Source organism: Bacillus rossius, chromosome 8, assembly GCF_032445375.1.
Source record: "Bacillus rossius redtenbacheri isolate Brsri chromosome 8, Brsri_v3, whole genome shotgun sequence".
NCBI classification, from domain to species: Eukaryota; Metazoa; Arthropoda; class Insecta; order Phasmatodea; family Bacillidae; genus Bacillus; species Bacillus rossius.
In genome coordinates, this window is record NC_086336.1 from 67,575,021 (window position 1) to 67,600,026 (window position 25,006).

A 25,006-nucleotide genomic window follows, 5' to 3' on the forward strand; every position below is an offset into this window, starting at 1 on the left:
CACCATACAACCGAATCTCTGACGTCACATATTTTGAACTCAAATTCGAGTGTGCTTAGAAATCCTACAAACTATTAAACAATAGAAAAGGTATTTTCGTGTTCAATTAAATCTCAAGTACTAATAACGCAGGGCATTAAAATGATGTAACTGTTTTGCTTATGAAATAAAAATAAATACAGTAAATTTATAAGGTAATTTTCTACCTCTTAAAGTCAGTTTTCATTAATATTCTCATACATTTCGAAACCATAATTTAAAATTTGCGCGTAAATATTCTTAAAATGGCGCCGTTATTATTCGTTTAGTAATGACCGGAGTCTGCAAATTCATTGAGTATTGTAATTATTTCAATTGATATAATACTTAAAATTGCACAGAAAATCGTTTATAGTTATTTTATTATGATTTAAACAATTTGTTGATCTTAAGTAGGACAAGTAATAAACAAAAGCGCATCATTTAAAATTTGTTTTTAACCTTACGTTGTATGGTGCTCGGAGTGCTACGGATTCGAGCTATACGTGGAGAGGAACTGGCGCGTCGGGATTTTCTTCATTAAAATTAGAAAACGCCAAAGATTGGTGCTCCTTCGGAAGTAATATCAGTTTAAAAGTTATTCTTCGTTCTAACTATGGTTCTTGCCGAAAGAAATACAGATAGTTTGAGGAATGGACGGAGGTCTAGAGGACCTAGCCCGAATGGTCATGTTTCTGATTCTAGTAGCGAAGAAGAAGGTGGTAAGTATCCATTTACGATTTACTTTTAAAAACAGTAGAGAGAAGCGAAGTTACCAAAGATCTATTCTGCATTAATATGCGGAGTTAATTTCGCTTTTGACGTTTATGTTTGGGGTAAATTAAATTGTGAGATGCTTCGTGACGTAATTTTTTTGGGCATCTGCCCTTGGGCTAACTAATATTAGGCCTTTATTTCGGAAAACTGTAGTAGTGTAAATTATGCTGCTTCGCTTTTTAAGTGTGTTTCACTATGGGTTAGGTTTTCAAAAATTACTTTTCATCATCTGGTGGAAGTGGTGACAAGGAAATCTGGTTCATAAAGCTATACAGGATATGCCCACATTGTATGCAAAATTAAATTATGTGTATATAAGTGTCTAGGAGTATGTTTTTTCCAGCATAACCTTTTTATAATGTGATATAAGAACAGTGAATATACAATCCAATATTTAGGTCATTAGTTTATTGTTACCCTTTTTAAGTAACTTACAAATATTTTGCAGCTTTTTCATGACAATCTGAATATACAAGAAATTTGGGTTATACTGTATGGGAGCAACTTTCTCAGATAAAGAAAATTCTGAAACTGGTATTTTTGGTTTCGGAAATGTTTCCCGCTTGTCTCTTAACATTGACTTTTTTTCCTACTGTAAACAATAAAGTCATGATAAAGTTGTCAAAAAGTTTGTGTTACGAAGAATAAAAAATAATTAAAAAAAAAATTTTTTAAAGGCTCTTTAACAATTAGGATATTTACAATGGTTATAATTATTTCGCATCAATATTTAGGCCTCTCGTTATCAACTATCCAAACCACAAATGTTTCTACAACTTCGAAAGCCTTTCATGACTACAGAGTTTTCTAAAATCTAGTAGGAGTGAAGAATGACACTTCGCGAAAACATTTTCACTATTTGACCTGGAGGTACACAAACCTAACTCAACTATCGTTAGAAATACACAAACAAAAATTATCACTTCACTTTTTAGAAATCACCCATGTTACCACATTTAGGTATTAGTAATTAATACACTATTTTATGCACATTCAAAAGGAAATCTGTATTACAATACCTGCACTCATTGCATAAATTCTTCCATATTTAAGGCAACACAACTGACATACAAACTATGTACTACATTTGACTAAAATTCACAACCAATAAAATAATGATATTTAAGAATTATTTTTACTTAAATTATTTGAAAGATTTTTATTTTAGTTTACCTAACCAAACCTAACCTTTCATGTAATTCCATGTACAAAATCAACATTATTGAGTTTTAAAAACACTTAACAAATCAAGAATGTTATTACACAGTTTCCATTATTTAAGTATGTACCATGCTAACTAGAGCACAGAAACATTCAACGTAGCTCTTAACATGGTGCAGTAAAGCACAAACACAAAAGTTGCACTTTGAAACAATGCCATTATCAAGTAAATAAATTGTGTTCAGTAACACAATGCAGGATTTAAAAATAAATAAATAAAAAAAGTTAACAAAAAAGTAAAAAAAAAAAAAACATTATTTTTGGAATTTTATTTCATAATTTTTCCAGAGAAATCACTCTCATTCAGTATTCCCAGTTTTTTGTAGTATATTTTGAATACTTGAATGATGAATGAGCTGGGGTGGGCCACACTACACAGAAGGAGGAAAGTAGAGAGATTGGTGAAGTTGTTTTAGGTCGACAAATGGCAAGGGGGGCTGGGGGGATGCTGAGAGACAGGCTGAACAAAGGGGTGTAGATAGGGAGGAGGGATCATGGGTGGAAGATTTAGAGAGAGTGGAGAAGAACGGAAAGAGGAAGGCAAGTATTTCTGGTGGACGGGGCGGGAGTGGAATGGGATTGAGGGAAAGATACTGGATGTGAGAAGAGGAAAGGACTTGAGGAAGAGGCTTCAGAAATTGGGTGATTAAGGGGTGGGGGGGGGGGGAGTTTCCTTGCCACCGGGCGGAAGCCCAATTGCAAATGTATCAATCAAACATTTAATCACCAAAGTACCTAAGACCATAGAGAGCTTTCACGTTAGAGACCTGCAATCTGAACTACCCAATGAAAGTACTTCATAAACTTGTGATTATGCCAATGTGTTACAGGTATTTGATGCAGAGGTTGCTTGCTTATTTCTCAAAATAATAATAATTGTAGTAATTATTTTATCATAAAATATTTGGCAATAAATTTAAATGTTTGATGACCAGTTAGGCCAAAAACAGTGATATAAAATATCTTTTGAGATACATAATTTCTGTTTCCTAATACCTTCAAGGACCTTTATTCCTATATGATTCATTTTTTAGGAAATTGTATGTTGACCTTCTGAATAATTGCAAATATCCATATCCTCACAGAATCCCTGTTACATTATTTCGTGCAAGTATGAGTCACTTGCATCTTTGCATACATGCTTGTGGTTTTTGAGAGATTTGTAGCGCTGTATTTTAGTAAAAACGTAGCGTTACATGTAAATTTTTAAATGCAAACAAACGACTGCAGAAATCTTTGTTAATACACCAGGTTGTGTTAGCATCAAAAGAATTTGAATATCTTTTCACTGCTAGTTTTTAACTAAATGCAGCCTTGAAATTAAAAAAAGAATCTCCAGTTAAGGCTGCACAAATAAAGGTAACAGCTGACTATCCAAAAATAACCTGTGTAGACTGCGTAGCTTAGAATACACAGAAATTTTAAAATTTCACAACAATCCATCCAAACAATTTTTACATTGTTGTGGAGCACTGAAATAGTTGTTCAGCTTCTACCTGCATGCCCCTTCACTTCTGCAGTGTGTTGTTGCGTTTTCTTCAGATGTTGGTGTGGATGTGCTTTCAATGTCCGTTTCCCAAGTTCGTCCATGAAGGTGTCAGTGTCTGCAGTTTTCTTAATGAGTTTGTTTTACATAAACTAGCGAAGTCTTCTGCAATGTTTTCAGACCAAGTGTCTGTAAGGCGAGTCCTTTCTTTCCAGGGCAGTCAGTACATTCCTGAAACAAGCAGCTCTTTTGCTCTTAACCAATGTGTCATTGTAATACCTTCGAGAAAGTTCTTCAGAGAGTTACCTTTCAAAGTTCGAAATTGGCACAATCTCTAGGTGGGTTTGGACTCATACGTGAGTTGTACTGCATAAAATTTAGATCTTCCAGTGTGGAATAAAGGATTTTCCATTTGGCAAAAAAAAAAATTTTTTTTAATACTGCCGATTATGTATCTTTTCACTTTCGCCAATTTTTTCTCCTGCTCTGGTGAGAAAAGTCCCATTTATCTTCCAGATGAAATGACTGAGCATTTGAATATGAGCTGCGGTCTCGGGCTGACCAATAGGAATCTTGTTTTCCAAACACACTCCTCTTGCAGACCTTATATGTTTTGTTGCAGATTTAGTGTGGTGCATAATTGGTACCTTTGGGCTAGTTGTTAGAACGTGCACTATTCAACAGTTCAATTGATGTTTGATTTTCACAAGCTTCTTTAGATTAATTTTCTTCTGAAGATTGAATTTCTACGTCAAAGAGTTTGATCTGGTTTCGTTTGGTGGACTCACCCACAGCTTCACTAATTTCTCTGAGGTTTCTTGATGCTTTCAGCGTACAACCTGACTTCATTGACCTTGGCTTCCTGACAGGTCCAGCACTAACCTCTACAGCTGACTGGTTAAAATTATTTGGAACACAGAAAGTCATATCTAGAAACAGCATCACTTTGAAACAGTATTAAAATTAGCAGTCTTATTCCCAACCTAAACGAAGTTTTTTTTTTTTGCTAGTCTTACGTGTCGCTCTCACGGATGTGTGTTCTCTTTTGGCCGTAGTTGGAAGACATTTCAAACTCTGCCTTTTCTACGAAACACCACATAACTCAATCAACACAGTTCTCACCAAAGCTTGCTTACGTGCTGTTTGACCACAAACTTGGTGAACTGCTGTCTTTGTTTGCCACTTTCAACGGAGCTGTAAATTTGTGTTACCTTTTATATGCTAAGCCAAACACACAGAATTATCTGGATGGTTTCATATTGTTTTATAATACCAGTTACGACTTTGTTTAGTTTATAATTTTTCATTCCGTCAACATTAAGCACATTTTTTCGATAAATAGATTTCTGGAAAGAATAAATTAAAATAAACCACAACCAAGTGGCCTGTTCTCATTTTCAGGATATGTAAGCTTGTTCCTTTGGATATACAACTCAAAGTTCTCAGAATTTTTGAGATTTTTTTTTGAGAAAAAATATGCAGATTTAGATCAGCAGAAAACATCAAAAACAGTCCCATCTTAAGGGTGTATATTAGGTTCCAGGTAATTATTCTATTTTTATGTTTAACACGGTTAAATTTGTAGCCTTTTTCTGTGGCTGAACTTTGGCAAAATGAAAAAAAAAATATATATTGTATAGTGCATATTTTTTGTGTATTAGCTGTATGAGTTGAATTTGTCACATTTTTGTGCAGTATGAATGAGGATAACCAGATTGAATAAATAGCGGAATTTTTTTTTTGATTTAAAGGCAATGCTTGTGGCTACTATTTCAGAAAATATCAAATAATTTATTTAGTCTTTTAAATCCATAAAAATTCTCATGATTTAAAAGAGCCAGGTAAAATTAAATAATTTTTTCTGAAAGAAATTAAACTGTATCACATAGCAGCCAGTAAAATTGACACTAAACTTAATTAATTCCAGTTTTATTCACCTATCCATACTCCACAAAAATGTTAAAAATGAAACTTTTTCAGTAAATTGTGCAAAACGTATGCGATATAAATTTTTTTCATTTTAAGTTCAGCCACTCAAAAAGGCAACCGTGTGGAACGTAAATACAAAATGATGACCAGGAAACGGGACATATACCCTTTAGGGAAGAAAGCTGAGAGCAGAAGTAAACTCTGGTGATACTAAGAATTTCTCAGACTAAATTAAATTATCAAAGTTGGGTTGCCTACCACAGGGTAGCAATTTATGCCCACTACTATTCTTCATATGAATGTGTGTCTTACTTCTGAAAATTTATTAAAGTAAGCTTAAGTCTGCTTGCAGATCACATTACTTAATATTCTAAATGGGAAAACCATATAATTTATTAAGAAGACAACTATTATAGCAATTGATCAGATGAAAAATTACTTTACAGACTACAAACTGGTCTTGATACACTTTGAAAATATATAAACTCACGGAAAGATTGTTTTTCAGGTCTCTGCATTAAAATTCTTACTAATCTTGATCAACAATTAAATTTTTACAGATCATTATTTTTGTTGCAAAGCTGAGTGTGTGATGTCTCAAGATATCTTGTGGATATGAGTGATTTTAAAATCATCAAAACAGTTTACCATGCTGACTTTCACTCAATCATGTCATATAATTTTGACATTTTAGGAAATACTAAAGAAAACAACACTTTACTAAAAAAAAAAAAAAAATACCCATTTGTATAATAACAAGAGACTTTAGATTATCCAGGAGAATATAATAATTCAAGAAATATGGAATTCTCACTTTTACTAATGAGTGCATCTGCAGTAAACATCCCATAGACCTTAAAACAAGGGCAAGAGAATCACAGATATCCGCAGTTAAAATACTTGTGGTTGTAACAAAATTAGAATGACTACAAACCACAACTCAGTTTGAAATAGATAGCCACTATTTAGGTAGAACACTCTATCATACTAAACCATATGGCATAACAGTTTTAACACTGTATTTTGTACAGTTCACATAGGTGATCACTTGTGTGTATGGTCTAAGGATGAAAATGAAATGAAGTTGTGTAAGATAGTGAAGGATTATTTATATAAACTTGAAAGAAGAGTGGTGGAGAGGAAAGTGTATTTTAAGGTTAGTGAAGGAGCAGATACGGTGGTTGAAAAGAAGAGTTTTAGGGGCTAGCAAGAAGACAGGCTTTTAAATATTGGAAAAGATGAATGTTTTGAAAAAGAAATAAGGATAAGCGATGGAAATTTCTAGGAAAAGTAGTCAATAAATAATACAGTAGTAAAAAAAAAGTGGATGAAATTTGAGAGAACAACAAATAGAATTTTTTTAAGTGTAAAATAGGAAAGGGACATTTTATAAGAATAGTGTAAAAGTTCAAAGCAGAAGGTGGAGAAAAGATAGGTTTTTATTGTATTGAGTGTGTTCGGTGAACAGTAAGGTGCAAGGTGAAAAGGTAGAAGTATAGATTTAGAGGAAAATGGAGGAGATATATGGTTTTAAAGAAAATTAAGAGATTAAGGTTTTAAAAACAAATGAAGGAATGAGGTTTTAGAAAATGAGTGGATAAGGGATAACAATTGTAAACAAATACGTCAGATTAAAAAAAAATGAAATAGATGGAGGGCTTGAAAGAAAATGGGGGAGAAGGAGATAAGGTATTTAAAGAAAAATGGAAGGAAAGAGATAAAGGATTTTAAAGAAAATGTAGGAAAATAGATTTATAATTAAAAAGGAATGGAATGCTAGATTAAGAATTTAAAGAATGCTTGTGTGGGTTATTTTTTTTGGTACGGATGAAAGTAAGAAGGAAAAGTGGGAAGAGATAAAAGTAGTGGTTGTTTAGAATAAAAGGAAAAAAAAATTAAAGAAGAGAGAATATTATAGAAAACTTAAAAGTTGGTTGGAGAATAGATACAGTACTTATAAGACGCTGGAGTAGTAATGGTTTATTCATAGATTCTTGAAAGACAAGTTGGAATTTTTATTTAAAAGGTATTGAAGGAGAAGAGATGGAATTTTTGAAGGAGAGAGTATAAGAGATGTAAAGACGAATCAAGGATAAGATAAAGTGTGTATCATTAAGGAGATTGGAGGATAAGGGTGGGTGTAAAAGAGAATAGAAGATAAGAGAAAGTATTTTTTAGAGAGGTAGCAGGTTTAAAAATGTTTACAAAATATTGTGAAGAAAAATTAATGGACTCTTCAAAGGTGTGGTGGACAGTAGATGTGGATAATTTTAACATACATGCTACGTATGCCTGATTATTCACCTTCCCACTCTCAAGTTGGTGACAACACTGACTATAGCTTAAAAAACACACAGTGACTCAAGTATTTGCATGGGCTTTATTTATCAATACACATACAAATTATTTGCCTTTCATTTTGTTTGGTTAACTATACAATGATAGTAGAAGTAATCATACTTGCTATTAGATTTAGGCACATAATGGTCATATCTTTGGAACCAGTTCATATATTACAGTAAAATAATTAAATAAATCCTAGGGGGGGTTAATTATAATGTACTTGTTTTGAATTTCAAGTCAATAGCATCAACAGTTTTTGAGTGTAATAATTTGTTAATGAGGGACGACAAATTTTCAAATGTTTGATTTGATTTTAGGTTGGCAGAACCTAATCCTCCTTACAACAAATCAGGAGATAAATGTAAATAAAATGCATGGTTTAAGACATAGTGATTTAAAGAAGGAAGACTACATTAAAGGACGCGATAAAGGTGACATAAAAAACTCGGGTGTGCTTTACGACGAGACAGTCAGCTAACGACACTTGGGAGGTGGTTTTGAACTTGGTTTCTGGTGCACATTGTCTGATGCAGGTCTAATATATATTTGTGTAAGTACTCCTATTTTCTGAGTTTCTCCAAGGAAGTCTTCTGACAGCTCCACTATGAAGAAGAGCCTGTTTGTGATACTAGGGCCTCAAATAACAGTGTCGCATTATGTCATTGCCCAGGAGAAACAATCCGGAGAAAGTGGTTGATAAATTGTGGAAGGTGGTACCAGTACAGCAAAAAAAAAAAAAAAAAAACACTTGGAATATTTGCTACAATGAAGAAGTGAAGGAAGGAAGTAGATGGGCCACGGAGTAACACGAGGTGTGGAATATGCATCAAGGCCATGTAGATAGTTAATGAAGCCAAAATAAGGAGTGTCAGTGGGGTGGATTACGTGGAAGGACAGCAGATCAGGAACGTGATCAAGGAAGGTTTCTTGTTCTGATGTTCACCCTACCGCTTCTGTTCGTTTTTAGTCTCTCTCTTCAAGGCTAGTCTGTAGTGTCTTATTTTCAGAAGAATCTCTTTTTTTCTTCGCTTTGGAGTGGTCTGAAATGAAACCAAAATTGTGATGCAGTTAAATATACTATAGGTATCTTTTTGATTTGACTTAATAAATAGTATTATAATATATAATTAATATTTTAATGGCATGCTGTGTGATTTGAAATGTTCTGAATTAATTAACATGTAAGTTATTTATTGTATTCTGAAATACCATCCTATTTTCAAGGAGAGGAGCTAATTGATAGTAACGTGATTCACATCACACAACAGTGTTCATAATGGCTGTGGACTCCTGAGGTGTTCATGAACTATCACCTGTTCATTCTACTGCCACGTAGTAATAGCCACTGGAAACCCAGGAAGTGTCATATATATATATATATATATATATATATATATATATATATATATATATATTCATTTTTTCCTGTAATTTTTTTTAGGATGTATTAGGGTGTAAACTTAACTTATTTAAAAAAAAACCTAAAAATTATTTGTTAAACATTATAATTTTTTTATGTTTGCATTATTTAATATATATATATATATATATATATATATATATATATATAATATGTACCAAATCACTAATTTCATGTAACCAGACTATTCCTGATCTAACATCAGAAAAGCAGGAAACTTTAGTGTGAAATACATCAACTTATAATTTATTATTAAATCTTTTCTTAACTAACTTTTGTAGTATTTGATTGGAAAAAAATTAAGAATAAAGAAAATCACAAGGAAAATATTGCAAATAAAAAACTATTTAATGTCAAGCTGAAAAATGTTTCTTATTTTTTTTACACATGATCACATCTATTTTTACTATTTAGAGGGAAATATTTTTTATGTTTTTTTTTTAGTTGACTTTTGTTTTGTAAATTAAATATAAATTCCGTTAAAACAATTTTGTGGAAAATTGAGAATTTCAAAATGTCAGTGGATTTTTTTTATTTCTCCTATTTTTTTAATCTCTTTTCTTGCTACTATAATCTTTAAACTTTATTTTTTAATGATTTTGTGCTTTTAAAAAAAATTCTAAAAAAACTTTTTTATTGATTAGTTGTTAAACTGTTACTGTTGGGCTAAAATTTTTATTCAATAAATTTTTTTTGTGAGGTTGACTTTTTTTTCCCCTTTGAATAGTTGACTTGAGTCAGAATTATTACAGTTGTAATATCATCCTTGGAAAGTAGTTTTGTCCCAAGTGGTTTCAGAAATGGTAGCTTAGTTTATCAGTGATCCCTACCAACTCTAAGCAGTCTGAACTGTGCACACAGAACTCAGGATTGTGTTGTGTGTATTACATTTTTAATGGTATTGTAGGTATTGTTTAGGTTCTGCTTCAATGCATGTTTTGACAGAGTGGAACAATTTTGTTCCAGCAGAGAAGATAAGAGTCGGCAGAGACTTTCAAGCAATAGTTCCTGAATGTATACCTGTAAATGGTAAGTCTACACAAATCCCCTTTCGAGAAAACAACATTACTACATAGTATGCCATAAATATAAATTATTTTGAAAAAAGGAGGATATAAAATTTAAATTAGACGTAGTACATTGTTACATTTTAAATGTTGAATCTTAATTGGCTGCAAACTAAAACATAATGGTTCTACGCTATCTTGTCCAACGATCTTACATTCAAAACATTTTGTTTGTACGCCTGGTGTTGGTCAGTGTGCATTCGTGGGGTGTTTTCACTTGGGGGTTCTGTGGTCCACACCTCACCCCCAACGTACTGTTTTCAGAGCGAAGGCCGGAGCAGTGCAGCGAACGAGCACTCTTGGTGTGGTCGCCAACCAACGACATTCCGGACCAGAAACGTGAGTTCCCGTTCCCATTCCCGGTCACAGTTTGGCACAGTTGCGTAGCAGAGCACATACGTAGGCTTGATGTCGTCTGTTCTGACCTCTCTCCCCCTCCCTCCCTCCCTCCCTTCCTCCCAAAGCGAACTGTAGAGCGTTTAGATCGGTATGTAAGGTTTGATCTGAATTCCAGTCTCGGTTCTTGTAAAGCACTAGAAATTGCCATGTGTAAAATCTTTTTGTTCGACATATATAGTGTGTAATTAAAAGTTTAGTGCTCTCCTCACAACTTATAACGTTTTTCCAACAAAAGATTGTTAAATCTTAATTGTCAATGATATATGTTTATATTATAATAATCTAGGAAAATGTTTTCTCAAATTTATACACACGCACACACGTAATACTTGAAATTACTGGCCATAAATTTAACGGGTGGTAAGGAACGCCAAAACAAACAATTTTTTAAGGTAACGTAACGAGGAAGCAGTAGGACGTGTGGTGAATGTCCTCCCCAGTGGACGAGTACATCTCCCTCGCCAAGGAGAAGTACGGCTACAACGGGGAACAGGCGCTCGGCATGCTGTTCTGGCACAAGCACGACTTGGAGCGCGCCATCAGCGACCTCGCCAACTTCACGCCATTCCCCGACGAGTGGACGGTGGAGGACAAGGTGCTGTTCGAGCAGGCCTTCCAGTTCCACGGCAAGAGCTTCCACCGCATCAGACAAATGGTGCGTCCACCAGCTCTCCTTATTGTGATTTCAGTGTTACTACTTCTCTCTTCTACATGCTTTCCTTAACATCTGCTGTGTGTGATAGGGAAAAATAAAATGTTATATACCAAGTGAACGTGAAATGTCTTTTAGAAGATGCTTCTCAGAGAATTTTAAGGAAAAAAAAAACTATGTTTGTATTAATAATGTGCGCAGGCTTTCACTGCCATTGTCTGAAGTAGCTCGGCTTCTGGGTTGTAGCCGTGTCCTTGGCGATAAATTTGCAGACGTTTCGATCGACATTGCAGTCGCCATCATCAGGGAGCAGTTACCTACTGACGTAACTGCTTCCTGATGATGGCGACTGTAATGTCGATCGAAACGTCTGCAAATTTATCGCCAAGGACACGGCTACAACCCAGAAGCCGAGCTACTTCAGACAATGGCCGTGAAAGCCTGCGAAAATTAGTTTCTAGACTTGGCAAGGTTGGTATGTGCGTGCTGTGTTGGCAGCTGCCCGACAAGTCCATAGCGAGTCTGGTGAAGTACTACTACTCGTGGAAGAAGACTCGGAGTCGCACCAGCCTGATGGACCGCCAGGTGAGGAAGCTGGCCGTGCATCGCGAAGAAGGCAGCGAGGGAGGCTCCGAGCTCGGCTCCAACACGGACTCCGACTCTGACGATAAGGTTCGTGTCGCCGTCCTTGCGAGCACCGTCACCAGCCCATGATGCAAAATATATCACGTTTTCATTTTAAATGTGTTGTGGGTAAAATATTTGATAATACTTACTTTTTGCAGAATTTTTATAATTTTTTTTTTTTTTTAAATTGGTGAAATTATTTGTAATTAATGCTTTTCTAAAATATATTATGTATTTATTTATACCATTTAGTGATGTGTTAGTTATACTTTTTTTTTTTCCCAGTTCTCGGTTCGGTCCCTTTTCTTAAAAAAAATGGTTCTCGGTTTTAGGTTAGACTCCACACAATTTCAAGGCACACCAAAGATACATTGAGTCCTAATAAAAGGTGTTTTTGTTTAACATGAAATATCAGCGTCCGTCTTAACCATAATTAGACCACAAACAAGCCACCTAGCCCCAAGTAGCACAATATTTTTCTTCTCAAAGGTAGCTTCTGCTCTACATCAGTGATGGGAGTTCATTTTGATACCCTAAAAATGCCTTGTTGATAATAATCTAACAGGTTTAATAACAATAAAACAGAGTGAACAAGTAAGCTATATAATTTTTCAAATGCTAGTTGTCAGAAACCAAGATAAATGTCATCTCTGCATCCTATTGCCTCTCCAGCGCAATGGTAATAGTCTGCCATCACATACCATTTATTGTAATTTTAAATGCTGAATCCCGTTTAGTGTTTCATACTATCTGATGCAATGTACTATATATATGGTTCAGTGTACCATTGTAATCGTGTGTTCGTGCCTAATTGGTTTATGATAAAAAAAAATGAAATAACTAAACATTCGTGGATATTTGTAAATACATAGATACGAAAATTTGGGTTTAAAATCATTCACAAATAGGTTTGCGAGTGAATCTGAAGTTAACATACCTTTTAAATTATATTTAACTATCATTAAAAAAAATTATACTGTTTGATAGTGTTTGGTGATTTTTTGCAAATTCATGAGTCACAATATTTTCGGGTTTCTAGTTATAAGTGATGTAAAGCTTAAACGTCATAGGTAATAAATACCTACAGTTAATTAGTATCAGACAAATATAAATCATTGTAGTTAATTTTCTGATAATTTTTAAAAGAATATTTATTTATATATATTTAGATGTATTTCATATGTATTTTTCTACAGGTCTACTTTTAGTTGAAATGATCATCCATGTCTGCTAGCGAAAGGAGGGGCAAAAATGGTACCGGATCTCGGATCTCGGCACAAAGAACTCTGTTTACGTTCTGACACTTCCTGCCGGCATTATCTTTCCATCTTTGAGGGCCAGCGCTAGCGCAGGCCTTGAAGGAAGGGAAGGGGAGACTGCCCTTTGTTGGTGTTGCCAGCAATTTTCAAAGATTTACCAACCATACTCTTGTCACATGGGTTTTAAAGTGAAGTTAAAAAAGATGTGTGCGTGTTGGTTGCCAGCGATATACTGCTGCCTTTTACCGGGAGTCTCCACTGATATGCTTTCCATGGTACTGGTACTGAGATATCTATGGTTCTCGGTGCCGGTTAATTAGCTGAGAACTGACTGAACTGGGATCGACCCATCACTAATACAATTCTAACTTAACAAAATAAGCTTGATAAGTTTACTGAACTTAATATTAGTCATGACAGAAGATTATTAGTTATTACCGTAAGCTGCTCTGGGTAAAACAATTTTTCCCCCATTTGCATCAGTATTATTGTATTTTTAAACTATTATGATTTTTTTTTGATTTTGGATTGAAAATAATATTGTTTGCTTATAGAACTACACTTGAATATTTAATTATTTACTAAAAATGCTGTTACTAATAATGCCTGCTGTTTTCTGACACCCATATTATTTGAGTTCCAAACAGTTGTGTCGGTCCTATTAAAATCACCCTTGAGTCTTCGTGTAGTCACATCTAACATCCGTGCTTCCTTTCTTCAGGCCTTCCAGAAATTGTCACTCTCCACAGATGCAGACGTGATAGTGGTTGCTTCAGTGGATCACTTGACTGGGGTCCACTTTATTCTTATGGTTGTGTATTTTGTGATTTTTATTAGATAAAATTGTAAATTGTGGGTTGGCTGTAATGCTTATGCTTAGTTTATGTGTGAGTAGTGACAAATGCTTCTGTGAAGTTTGTTCTCTACTAGTAACGGTGTTAATGCTGGTTTCAGAAATGGACCATTCACAGGGGTATTCGTCGCAAGAGTGGCTCGCCACCTCACTCCGCACAAAACAGCGAAGACCAGAGTCAGGTGAGATTTGCACGTAGACATTGTTTTTTTGGGAATGATTGATTATTACAATCTACATATACTAAAAGTCTATAGTCAAGGGGTGTATATTGCTTTCTGGAGTCAGACGAACGCTATGTTTGAGTACTTTGGCTGCGATATAAAAGGGTATTTATCACATTTGAGATGATGCAAATTTTTATGTGAATTTCAATGTTTATTTTTGAGAAAAACCACAAATTATTCCCTTTTTATAAAATACTAAGATTCACATCCAAGTATTCAGAAAACAGCAAAATTGACACGTAAGAACAAACTTAACTTTGGTTTTAATTTTTAAACTATTTTTGGTTTTTATTTAAATACTGCAACATCACCAAAGATAATATTTGTCAATACTAAATATGTGATTGCAAGCAAACAGATGCTGAAAAAGCACACAATCAATAGTTCGTTCAATATTATAAGTTTTCTATGTGGTGTTTTGTTTTGGCCAGAAACTATTTTAAGTTATGTGGTGTTTTGTTTTTACCAGCAACAATTTGACTAAGATGTGTTCTGTTTGTGTGTTTAAGATTTTGTTACATTTATAAATAATTACAATGAAAGTACCTAGTATGATTAAAGAAAGCATCCTGCACTAATATTGCTATGTACCACCTGCTGGTGTTTATCAAGCCTGAGCTCATGTCTCCCTTAAAACAAGCGACTTTAATATTCTAAGATGTTTATGAGGTTAGGTTTTTTTTCTGCACCTTCCACTTTTTTGAGGTTGGTTCTACCCTAAAGCAAAAGCAGCTAATGTTTGCCGGCCTACATTTTAATTACGTACTGGTTCCCTGAAATTCGATGGATAGAGGTTTGCATTATTTGACAAAATGTACAGTTTCACCATTTTTTAAATTGTATTATAGCATATGTAGATATAAATTTGTTGAGCATTTCATTACTTTGTACTGCTGCTATTAACTATAACCAATAAGCTATAGTGCTTTTTAAATTATGTATTAATATTGGTATTTTGATAATAAAAAATGAAAATATTTGGGTAAAAATTGACATAAATGTTTAAAACCAATTGGGGAAAGTAACACCACTTTCCTCTGAAAGATAACACCTTTTTAAGCTAAAAAAAATTTCAACACCTTGTGAGAAATTATGCTAACACATTTAAGATAAACACTGATGTATGAAATAATAATAATAATAATAATAATAATAATAATAATAATAACATGTAAACATGTCCAATGTTTGCAAAACTCTCAATGGAATGAAGTTGCCCCTCGAGAATCGCTCTCCAGGTGACAACGTCCGAGAAGTGGAACAACATTCGCGGATAGGAAGTGATGTGAATTCAATATTAACGACAAGATACTTGTATCAACACAAATGCTTGGGTTGGCTTGCCCATCAAGAGCTCTGATAGTTTCTTGGTGTTTGGTTGGTACGTATGCATGGAAGTGGGCAGAGCCGTGCAGGGTTGATGTGTGTGTGCAGAAGGACGCCGCGGACGGGGGCAAGAGTGCGTGCTCGAACTGCGGGGTGGCGTGCACACACGTCCACATCTCGCCCAAGGGTAGCATGTGCAGCACGTGCTTCCAGCACTGGAGGTGTGTGTCTGTGTGTCCGGCCCAGCCTCTCACTGCGCTGCACGTTCACTTGTTCTTTCAACACGGGTTTGTGGGAGTCTGATTCTTACTGTTGGAATTTGATATTCATGTTTGTATTCGATCAGGGTGGCCACTCACCGGGAAAACCGGGAAAACCGGGATTTATCAGGGAAATCACGTTGATCGGGAATTATCAGGGAAATGTCAGGGAATTTTTTTAATAACCGGGAATTTTTTGTGTCATGTATATTTCCCTGCCAACCATTACGGATTTTCCGTAATTATTACGGATTTAACACAATATTACGGAAATACGGAACATCGCTGGTTTATTACGGAAACGAGGCTTTGTGCTGCTGGGTAACGGAAAAAAAAATCCGTTTCTGGTGTGCGTGTTTCGTGAACGCAGTTCGAATACATCACGTGGTTGCGCAGATAACGGAACTGATAAATGTGCGCATGTACTGTCGAAATAAGTAGATTAATTGTTGTGTTTTGTAATAGAAATGGTACGGTATTACGTCCGTTGTACGATACAACTAGTACATATTCTCGGACTTTTCGTCTGTTAGCTACTTACATCACGATAATTTTTGTATGGTACTTTGGCTAACCTGTCTTGTGTTATTTACTTTGTTGAAAGCCATTTTTTTTACAAAGTGTTTTTGTCGTGTGTACAGACGTGAAACCTTTTTATGTCGTTCGATAGTGTTGTGTTCTTCAGTGCCGGTTGTAGAAATGAAGCGTGTGACAGAACAATGTGTATCTAAGTCAAAAAAAGAACGTTATTCTTCAGAACTTTCGACCAAACTATATAAAAGAATGGTCATGCTTGTCATCTTCAAATGTTGTGGAACGCCACGCTTTTTGTAATGTATGCACGTGTGACTTTTCGATTGCGCATGGTGGAAGGGATGACTGAGGACGGCATATTGAATCAAAGAAACATGCAGAACATTTTAAAGCCGTGACGAGCAATAAATCTATATCGTCGTTTTTCGCTACATCTGAAGAAACGAAAGTAACAAACGCAGAGTTATTGTTTACAAGTTTTTTGGTAGAACACAATTTACCGATAGCAGTAGCCAATCATTCGGGTAATTTGTATAGAGCTATGTTTCCGGACTCAAAAATTGCACAGAAATACAGCTGTGCGAGAGCAAAAACATCTGCCTTAGTGGAGTATAGGCTGGTGAAACTAAATTGAAACTGTTGAATCTTTAGTAAGTTGACCATTTGCTTTAGCTACAGATGGGAGTACTGATTGTAATGCAGTGAAGATTTATCCATTAGTTGTTTCACAACTAGAAATGTTACACTTCAAAAATGAATTAAAGAACAGTTATCAAAAGTTGTGTGAAAAAAATGTTTGAGCACTCGCCACTGAAATACCCCATTACATAAAACAAAACACAGACTGCATGTCATTGAACGGGACGCTATAATGTAAAGTGACATATTTAAAATGTATTTGTTATTTAACGAACTTCCGTATGTATATAATGAAGACAATACAGCAGGGTGCTAAAATATGAGTAATCTCTTTCTATAATATATTTTTTCATCAAAAGTATTTTTTTTTTTTTTTTGTAATTGTAAATATCAGGGAAATTTTGAATTTTTAATCAGGGAAATCAGGGAAAAATCAGGGAATATTTTTGGTGACTGTGAGTGGCCACCATGTCGATTCAAACTAAAAATAATAATTGATATTATACAGGCCTGCAGTTGGCTCAGTCTTTTGGAATTATAATGTATGTGAAAAATTATCCAAATTTAAAAAGAATCGCACAAATTCTTTGAGATATTTTGTTTGATTAAGTAATTCCTATATGTAGTTAACAAAAAAATATTTATTTATGCTCCATTCCATTGACTACAGTTTTAATTGTTAGTGAATAAGGATAACTTCATCACATTAGACAAGATAGTGCCTTGTACATATATATAATTAGGGACCTCAAAAAATAGTAAATAAATTTTTTTTTTTACTAAATGTGGATGTTAAAATAAGACAGAGAAAGGCAAAAATTGTGTGAAAACATAAAAGCAATTAAAAAACATTGTCTAAAAAAATTAAATGTTATTTCATAAAATCTTGTACCAATTGTTCATTTTTGCCTTTCATTTCTTGTAATTTGTATTCAATGGCCTATGCATTAAAATGTAACAGTATGTACTGTGTAGTTACAGTTTTAATAGCAGAGACTATAAACAAATCTTCCTTTAAATAATAATTCCACATCTACACATGATGATCACTATAACCTCATAAAATTCAACCAACAAACTAACAAATCTTACTGTTTAATCATGCAGATTCATAGCCTTGTAGAAAGAGGACAGAACATTCACAATATGTGTGTTTCTTAATGTTCTAGGTTACTGTGAAATGCTTTTTTTTTTAAGTCCGGATTTATAATTTAGTATAACATTTATTTTACCTAGGGATGTGAGAGTATCCAATATTTTGGGGTATGGTTCGAATCCACAATAACCCGAACCCGGAATTGTACGTACATGGATTCGAACAGTATTACGAATATTCACAAAAGTTATAAATTAATTTAATACGACTCTAAAATACTAGCTGTGAAAAATTAAATTATGCTACTATTACATAAGTATTTATAATATGATGTATCAAAGAAAGATATGTAAATTAAATAATTAACACAGTGACATTAAAAGAATTTTGAGTTTTTGAGAGCTTAAACTATAATTACGAATTTCGTCGTATAGCAAACTATAAACTAAAAACAATTATTACAAACCTACAAGAAAAAAAGTCTTGGTTATTTATTGGAGAAAAATAGTTTCGTTTGCTGAAACGTTTATAAAACTGAGATTACCCTGCGCTGTGCAGTTTATTACAATTGAGTTGGAGAATCGAATATGTTTTTGTTTTTCATATTTTAAAGTGTTTATTATTAATTAGGTTTACATAATTATTAACATTTCAATCTCAGTGTAATAAATAATTGCCAGTAGTTACAGTTAGAAAAAATAGAACACACATTATTTTTAAATTAATTAGTTATTTTTAATTATTCTGTGCCTAATATTCGGAATCGGATTCATATCTCAAATATTGCCGGGGATTCGAATCGGATTCGAACCGAACTGAAAATCAAGGATTCGCACATCCCTAATTTTGCCCTTGCACGGAAGTGACCGCCGTGTTGCGAGTAGTGAAGGGAGGGCGCGCGGTGTCGGCAGGCGGACGGGCAGCGTCCGGCCGACCACGGGCCCGGTGAAGCGCGACAGGCACTGCCACGTGCTGCTGCGCCACAAGCGCAAGCCGCCCAAGGGCATGTACATCAACCACGACGACCTGGTGGCCATGGCGTCGGGGCCGCCCGCCGCCGCCCCCTCCGCCCAGGGCGAGCAGATGCTCAAGGCCATGGACCGCGAGATCGTGTCCCTGAAGCGCCAGGTGCAGAACAACAAGCAGACCCTGAGCTCCTTCAAGCGCAAGACGGGCGAGGGCATCGACGAGTTCCGGCCGGCGGACAGCACCAGCCGCATCAACGCCCGCTGGACCAACGACGAGCTGCTGCTGGCCGTGCAAGGTGGAACACTTTGGCGTTCAAGCTCCGTTTATACCATTTCACGCAGATTTTCAACTTTACAAAATTAAAATTGGTCGGATTACGTAAAATGCAATGTGACCCTGAATACTTGTTAGTGGGTGATTGGATGATTTGAGGTGCCCGCCCTCTGACGTCACAGCGAGGAAAGGGGTTGGACTGTAGGACATGACGCGAGAAGTCACTGCCTAGTGCTGCTTATAGCCTCAATGAAGCATTTAATATTTTTCTGTTTAGGCATTTAAATAATAGTACAATTTTGTTTCGTCCTGCATTCAGGTCACAGATTTTGTTTTTCTATTTAAATTTGAAGAAAGGTTTTTGTTGCATGACTTATTAATTTAAATTGTTAGGTGTGGTTTTGTATACTTTACTTTTTAAATGAACGTACTTTCCATTAATGGGTTTTGTTTTTATGAATAATTTTACCTAACAAAAAAAATTTCTTCCCCATAAATGTCACATCTCTACTTTTCAAACTTGATTTTAGTATAAAATGTGCTACAATTATGCAATAAAACCTGATAATAATAATATGTCCACGCCAACTCTTTCAAGATAGATTATTCTATTATCAATGGCTGTTTGTTTACATTCTTTGCCCAAAGTTGACAGTGGTGTTTCAACCGGCCGTTACTTGAACTGCTTGGCTCTACCCCATTTCAAGTCGTCCTTTAAGGGCTACCTCGAATGTACAGCAATGTTTTCCGTTCATGTCTTCAGGTCTGTTTGAAAGTGTAACAATGTGTCTTTCGAGCAACCCTTATTTAGTGTTTTTTTTTTCCAGGGGTGCGTAAATATGGAAAGGACTTCCGTGCCATTGCTGAAGTGATAGGCACTAAAACAGAAGCTCATATGCGTAGTTTTTTCGTCAACTATCGGCGACGTTATAACCTGGATGCTGTTCTTAAAGAATTTGAATCTGAAAATGGGCCTATTGTAGACAACGATGAGAAAGAAGAAAAGGTAAGTCAACCTTAACACTTAATTTTTTATATTTTTTATAGGATATATGTTGGACTTCCATGTGATGATGATTCTGTAGTGTGATAGTGTTAACTTATCTTCAACATCACTGCAATTAATTTAGAAGACTTACATACAGGTTTACCTCACTTTTTTAAATGTTCATCTTATTACTGGGATTATTTTTACACTTTTATTTCATGACACTATTTAGCTGTAACTTTCGAAAATAAATGCTCATTTGCATTTTTATAAGATGCATAATAAGTAAAACAAAATCATAGTTTTTAGAGAAATTGTTACAGATTTCTAGTCAGTTCATTCATAGTTTATTTATAGATTTAGTATTTTCAACAGCGTAGAAATCGATAGTCTCTTTTTTTTATATATATACTCTGAGACTCAGTAGCAGTTTACTTGCTGTATGTATCTATGACAACAGAAATAGGGACTAAAAAACAAGAAAGAAAAAGAAAAATAGGTAATGGTCTCTCATTTCAGATGAATTTAGCAGAAATTGTGTTTATAATATTGCTGAACTAAAATACTTGTTTAATTTGCTACTGTTTACAAAAGAGATGAGAAATGTGAAATGTGTGAATATCTAGGGTTTAAATATGTAAACACGAGCTCATTTAATTACTAATTTGGGAACACAGAATAAAAAAAAAATCACATTTTTGTAAATGTATCATATTTCATGGTAGTTCACAAAAATTTTCTGGATCACTATGAAGAGTGGCAGATAGCATGTTTTGTAAAATAAGGCGAAAGAAACTTAAATAAAATATTGGTTTGTTAGATTAGGTTAAGTTATGTTAGCTGCATAAATAAAAAAAATATTTTTTTTTTCTATCAAAATTGATATATTTTAACAAAATTTTACTAATTCTTTATTGCTGACTTAACCTAACCAACCTTTCGCTTTTTTTCTTTCTAATATTCTAGAAACCACTACATACACATTTACTTTGTAATTACCTATATATTACATATGTAAATAAAAAATTTGCCTCTCATTCATATAATTAGAATTAAATATTTGAGAATAATTTGATATTCGTATTCGATTCAAACTAAAAATAACTGATTTTCGCACAGGGCTACTTTTAAGAAATGCGTAGATGGATTTTGTTAACATGCCATGGCAGATTCCTTACTGAAATACCCTAACTAATGTGTTATACATGTCCAACTAATATGCCCTTGCTGTTAAATTTAGAATGAAATATATATTGCAGTTCTTCTTTTTAGTTTGTATATCTTGTTTGCAAAGATTTTTTTTTTTATAGGAATGGTGGTATGTATTTAGGAATTATTTCTAGGGATGGGAAAACCGATTCCTAATTTCATTGATACCTACCAATTCTACTTTAATAATCGAGAATCTGTAATAAAAGTCGATTCCCGCATCTAGCATAAAAAAAAAAAAAAAACAATCATTCCACAACATTGCAAATCTGTCAGATACAAATATTTAACGACTCGTTGAGTGGGGTTATGACTGACTAGACGCATATATAACATAGTCATATTTCCCCAAATAAACAATATCTAAAACTTGGGTCGATGTTATATACAAGACAAAGTACAAAAATTATTTATAAATAAATTATCACTGCGTATTAGTAGAGGCCTGTTCTTTTCGTGATCGCGATTAAACGACGATAAACGCAAAATCACAGTAAAATACAGTTGTTACGCGAAATCGCTACAACACAGCATTTTTACACGAAATTTAGCATTAAAATGCGAAATCGCAGTGTTTTTACGCGAAATTTAAATATTGGGTAAAAGACTTGTCTCGTCACTGGTAAACAAACACCGCAACATGGCCGCCACTAAACATTAGTCATAAATGCACTAAAGCAAACAAAAGCTTACACACGCTCACGTTATAATGTTAAACCCAAAAATATACTGTAAAAATACGCAAAACTACGGCGTTTATTTTCCTTTCCGGCATAATGTTTGGATAGATAAGACAAACGGGCGAAGTTTTAAAGCCTACGCACACCGCTCAGGGCACTGTCAGCTTGGAACAGCGACACCGGATAAATACAAAAACAAGCAGATGATTGGGCGAACGGTGTTTGGAACAGCCTTACATGAGTGGCCATACCACGTCAACCAGGGGCGCTGGCATATAGTTGGAACAACGTCTTTACTTCTTCACCCAGCCGTACGGGGCAGCACAAGCATTTTAAATCGCGCCAAAAAGCGGAAAAATGTAAGCAAACATTCATTTTCGAATGGTGTGACGATGATGATAAGTTGGTCAACACTCAACAGTGTTTTATAGATTTTATTGAGTCGTTACCACAACGCCAAAATACCATATTGCCGAATGTCAAAATTGACCACAACGCTGAAATAACAATGAATGAATTTGTGTTTGTTTCTTAAATGTAACTTAACGCCGAAATACCACAATCAAGTACAACACTTTCATTTGCTAGTTCTCTAGTTGTTGCTTAATTTTGTTACTGTTTCATTTCACAAATTTTTTAGTTAATTTTTACCCTTCTCTAAGTTAAACAAGTTGTATGAACGAAAATAATTTATACAGCTCAAGGAAAGCCTAAAATATTTTTTTTATAGTTTATTCTGTATTACAAAACAAATTTTAGATTAGTTTGACCCCTTCGACATATGGGCCATTAACTTCTAATTATGTAAACATTTATATGAGTTAATGTTAATAACTTAGTTGTGTACTGAAATTTGATAAATATGAATTTATGATGTATGCTACATCATATATGTATTGAAAGCTGAAAAAAAATGTTGCAAATAGAATTTGAATTATTTAATGTTAAGTTAACTAGGTGAGTATCGAGTATCGATAATCGAAGGATTTTTTAAGGAATCGCTAATCGGGTATCGGAATCGAAAATTTTGGAATCGTTCCATCCCTAGTTATTTCCAATTATCAATGTCATGCACTGGAATAAAGATAATGAGATGCACAGCAGCGTGGTTACGAGGGCAGTGTGTCGCCACTTGCTGCAGATGGAGACGGACGGAGTGTCGTCTGGCAGCGAGCCCAGCACCCCGACCCCGGGAGCCAGCTCCCCCGTCACCGTGGGGCAAGGCCACAGCCCCAGCAAGCAGGCCTACTCCAAGACGCCCATCACCGCCTCGCAGGCCAGCAAGTGATACTGGCTCTAGCGTGACACGTGGTGAGCATCTCGCCAACCTCTGTGGTGATTGTCGCACTCACTCGTTCTCTATCTTTGTCTGTAGGAGTTGTCGAAACTTTATGACTGGCGGTAATCGTAGTGGTTTGTATTTTTCAGGTAAACGTGCGTTATAGGAATCATCTCGAATATTTCTATCAAACCACCTGCAATATTTATGACTATTTTGTGGGGAAGATGCAGAGACGCTCAGTTGTGTAATGCGTACAACAAATCAAATATTGCGGTGCAATTGTAGTGACTAAATGTACAGCATAGTACGTACTGAAGAGTTTAAAAGCGCGGTTTTGATGTCAAGATACTACTGTATTTCTGAAGAAAAAAAAAAATTGTATATATATTGTTGTGAACATGAGGTCATAAATGGATAAAGGTACATATCAACAAACCATTTGTCTGCAGTTAAAAACCAAAGAAATACGAACTTGCATTTGTCTATTTCTTTACACGTCACGAATCATGTGTGCCTCATTTCTGGTTGTAAGATTAAGAATACCTAGTGGCGGTTGTTGTTTTCTTTCGATAGAAAACACAACGTGGTTCCAAAGTGCTTATTCTACTGATCTATGTATGTATCTTTTATTTTTCCATTCTCTTAGACATGTGTGTATAGCTTTGTCCATTTATGGATGTCTTGTATTAAAACGTTGTATATATACTGGTAACATTATAGGATTGTGAGAAATGTAAAACTATAAATTACGTAAATTATGCTAGGTTATGTGTAATGTTAACTATTGTACATATAAATATAATTCACTGTAGAGAAATTGCACCAATAAGAGTAGAGCTTAATATATAACAATTGTGTGTACATTTTTTATCTTATTTATTGTAAAAAATCATTAACTATAAGGTTCCAATGTGATTTACTTTTTAATTTTCCTGAAGAGTTCTCAGATTTATTCAATCCACTGCCAGTCTTGACCTTCATTTTGGTCATACTGACCACTTTTGCCATCTTCTTTAGTTAATCACTTGTACTTGTAACTGTAGCTTGCTGCATTATGCAGTGTTTTGCTGTTTTACAATTAAACTTGTAAGTATTTTATTCATTTGTACTTTTAAATTTGTTGTTTCAGTGCTGTTTTTTGGACTATGTTTGTACTGGTGGCAACGTGAAAAATGCTGCTGCTGTATTGTCCAGAGTAAAATATGATCATGTATTTTTAAGGTATCTTTTGTTTAACTTTGCCTCTGTCATCGGTACCGTCCAAGTGGTGCAGGATTTGTACTGTGGAAAACATCTTGGCTAGTCGTTTGGGATCCACGATGTTTGAGAAGTCGGATCACTCGCCTTTCACCATTCCTGCTTCCCACCAATTCTAAGGGGAAAACCTGGAAAAGTCAGGGAAATCAAAAAATATTCCTGGAATTACTACACATACTTATGAAACAACACACTTTCTCCCACGCTGTTAAAAT

At 34.7% G+C, this 25,006-nt stretch overlaps 1 protein-coding gene across 5 annotated transcripts; it reads left to right on the forward strand.

Annotated features, from left to right (window-relative positions):
• The first annotated feature begins 53 nt into the window (after window positions 1-53).
• LOC134535178 (REST corepressor 1) lies at window positions 54-24,758 on the forward strand. Of its 5 annotated transcripts, none has more exons than XM_063374193.1 (11): window positions 54-740; window positions 10,161-10,223; window positions 10,526-10,600; window positions 11,101-11,315; window positions 11,811-11,984; window positions 14,153-14,233; window positions 15,713-15,825; window positions 19,045-19,397; window positions 20,203-20,381; window positions 23,394-23,587; window positions 23,664-24,758. In XM_063374193.1, exons 1-10 carry the CDS (start codon window positions 635-637, stop codon window positions 23,538-23,540), a joined length of 1,506 nt encoding a protein of 501 aa, XP_063230263.1. In that variant the 5' UTR covers window positions 54-634; the 3' UTR covers window positions 23,541-23,587; window positions 23,664-24,758. The 5 variants fall into 5 exon arrangements, with proteins under 5 accessions (XP_063230263.1, XP_063230261.1, XP_063230264.1 ...); XM_063374191.1 differs by having other exon boundaries at window positions 23,394-23,563; window positions 23,681-24,758; XM_063374194.1 differs by having other exon boundaries at window positions 69-740; window positions 10,164-10,223; window positions 23,394-23,563; window positions 23,681-24,758.
• Window positions 24,759-25,006: the final 248 nt, after the last annotated feature.

Coding starts and splice junctions, on each gene's coding strand:
- LOC134535178 (XM_063374193.1), top strand. CDS start 635: ATGGTTCTTGCCGAAAGAAATACAGATAGTTTGAGGAATGGACGGAGG. Junction 10,224..10,525: donor TGAATGTATACCTGTAAATG/GTAAGTCTACAC, acceptor TACTGTTTTCAG/AGCGAAGGCCGGAGCAGTGC. Junction 10,601..11,100: donor CGACATTCCGGACCAGAAAC/GTGAGTTCCCGT, acceptor TGTCCTCCCCAG/TGGACGAGTACATCTCCCTC.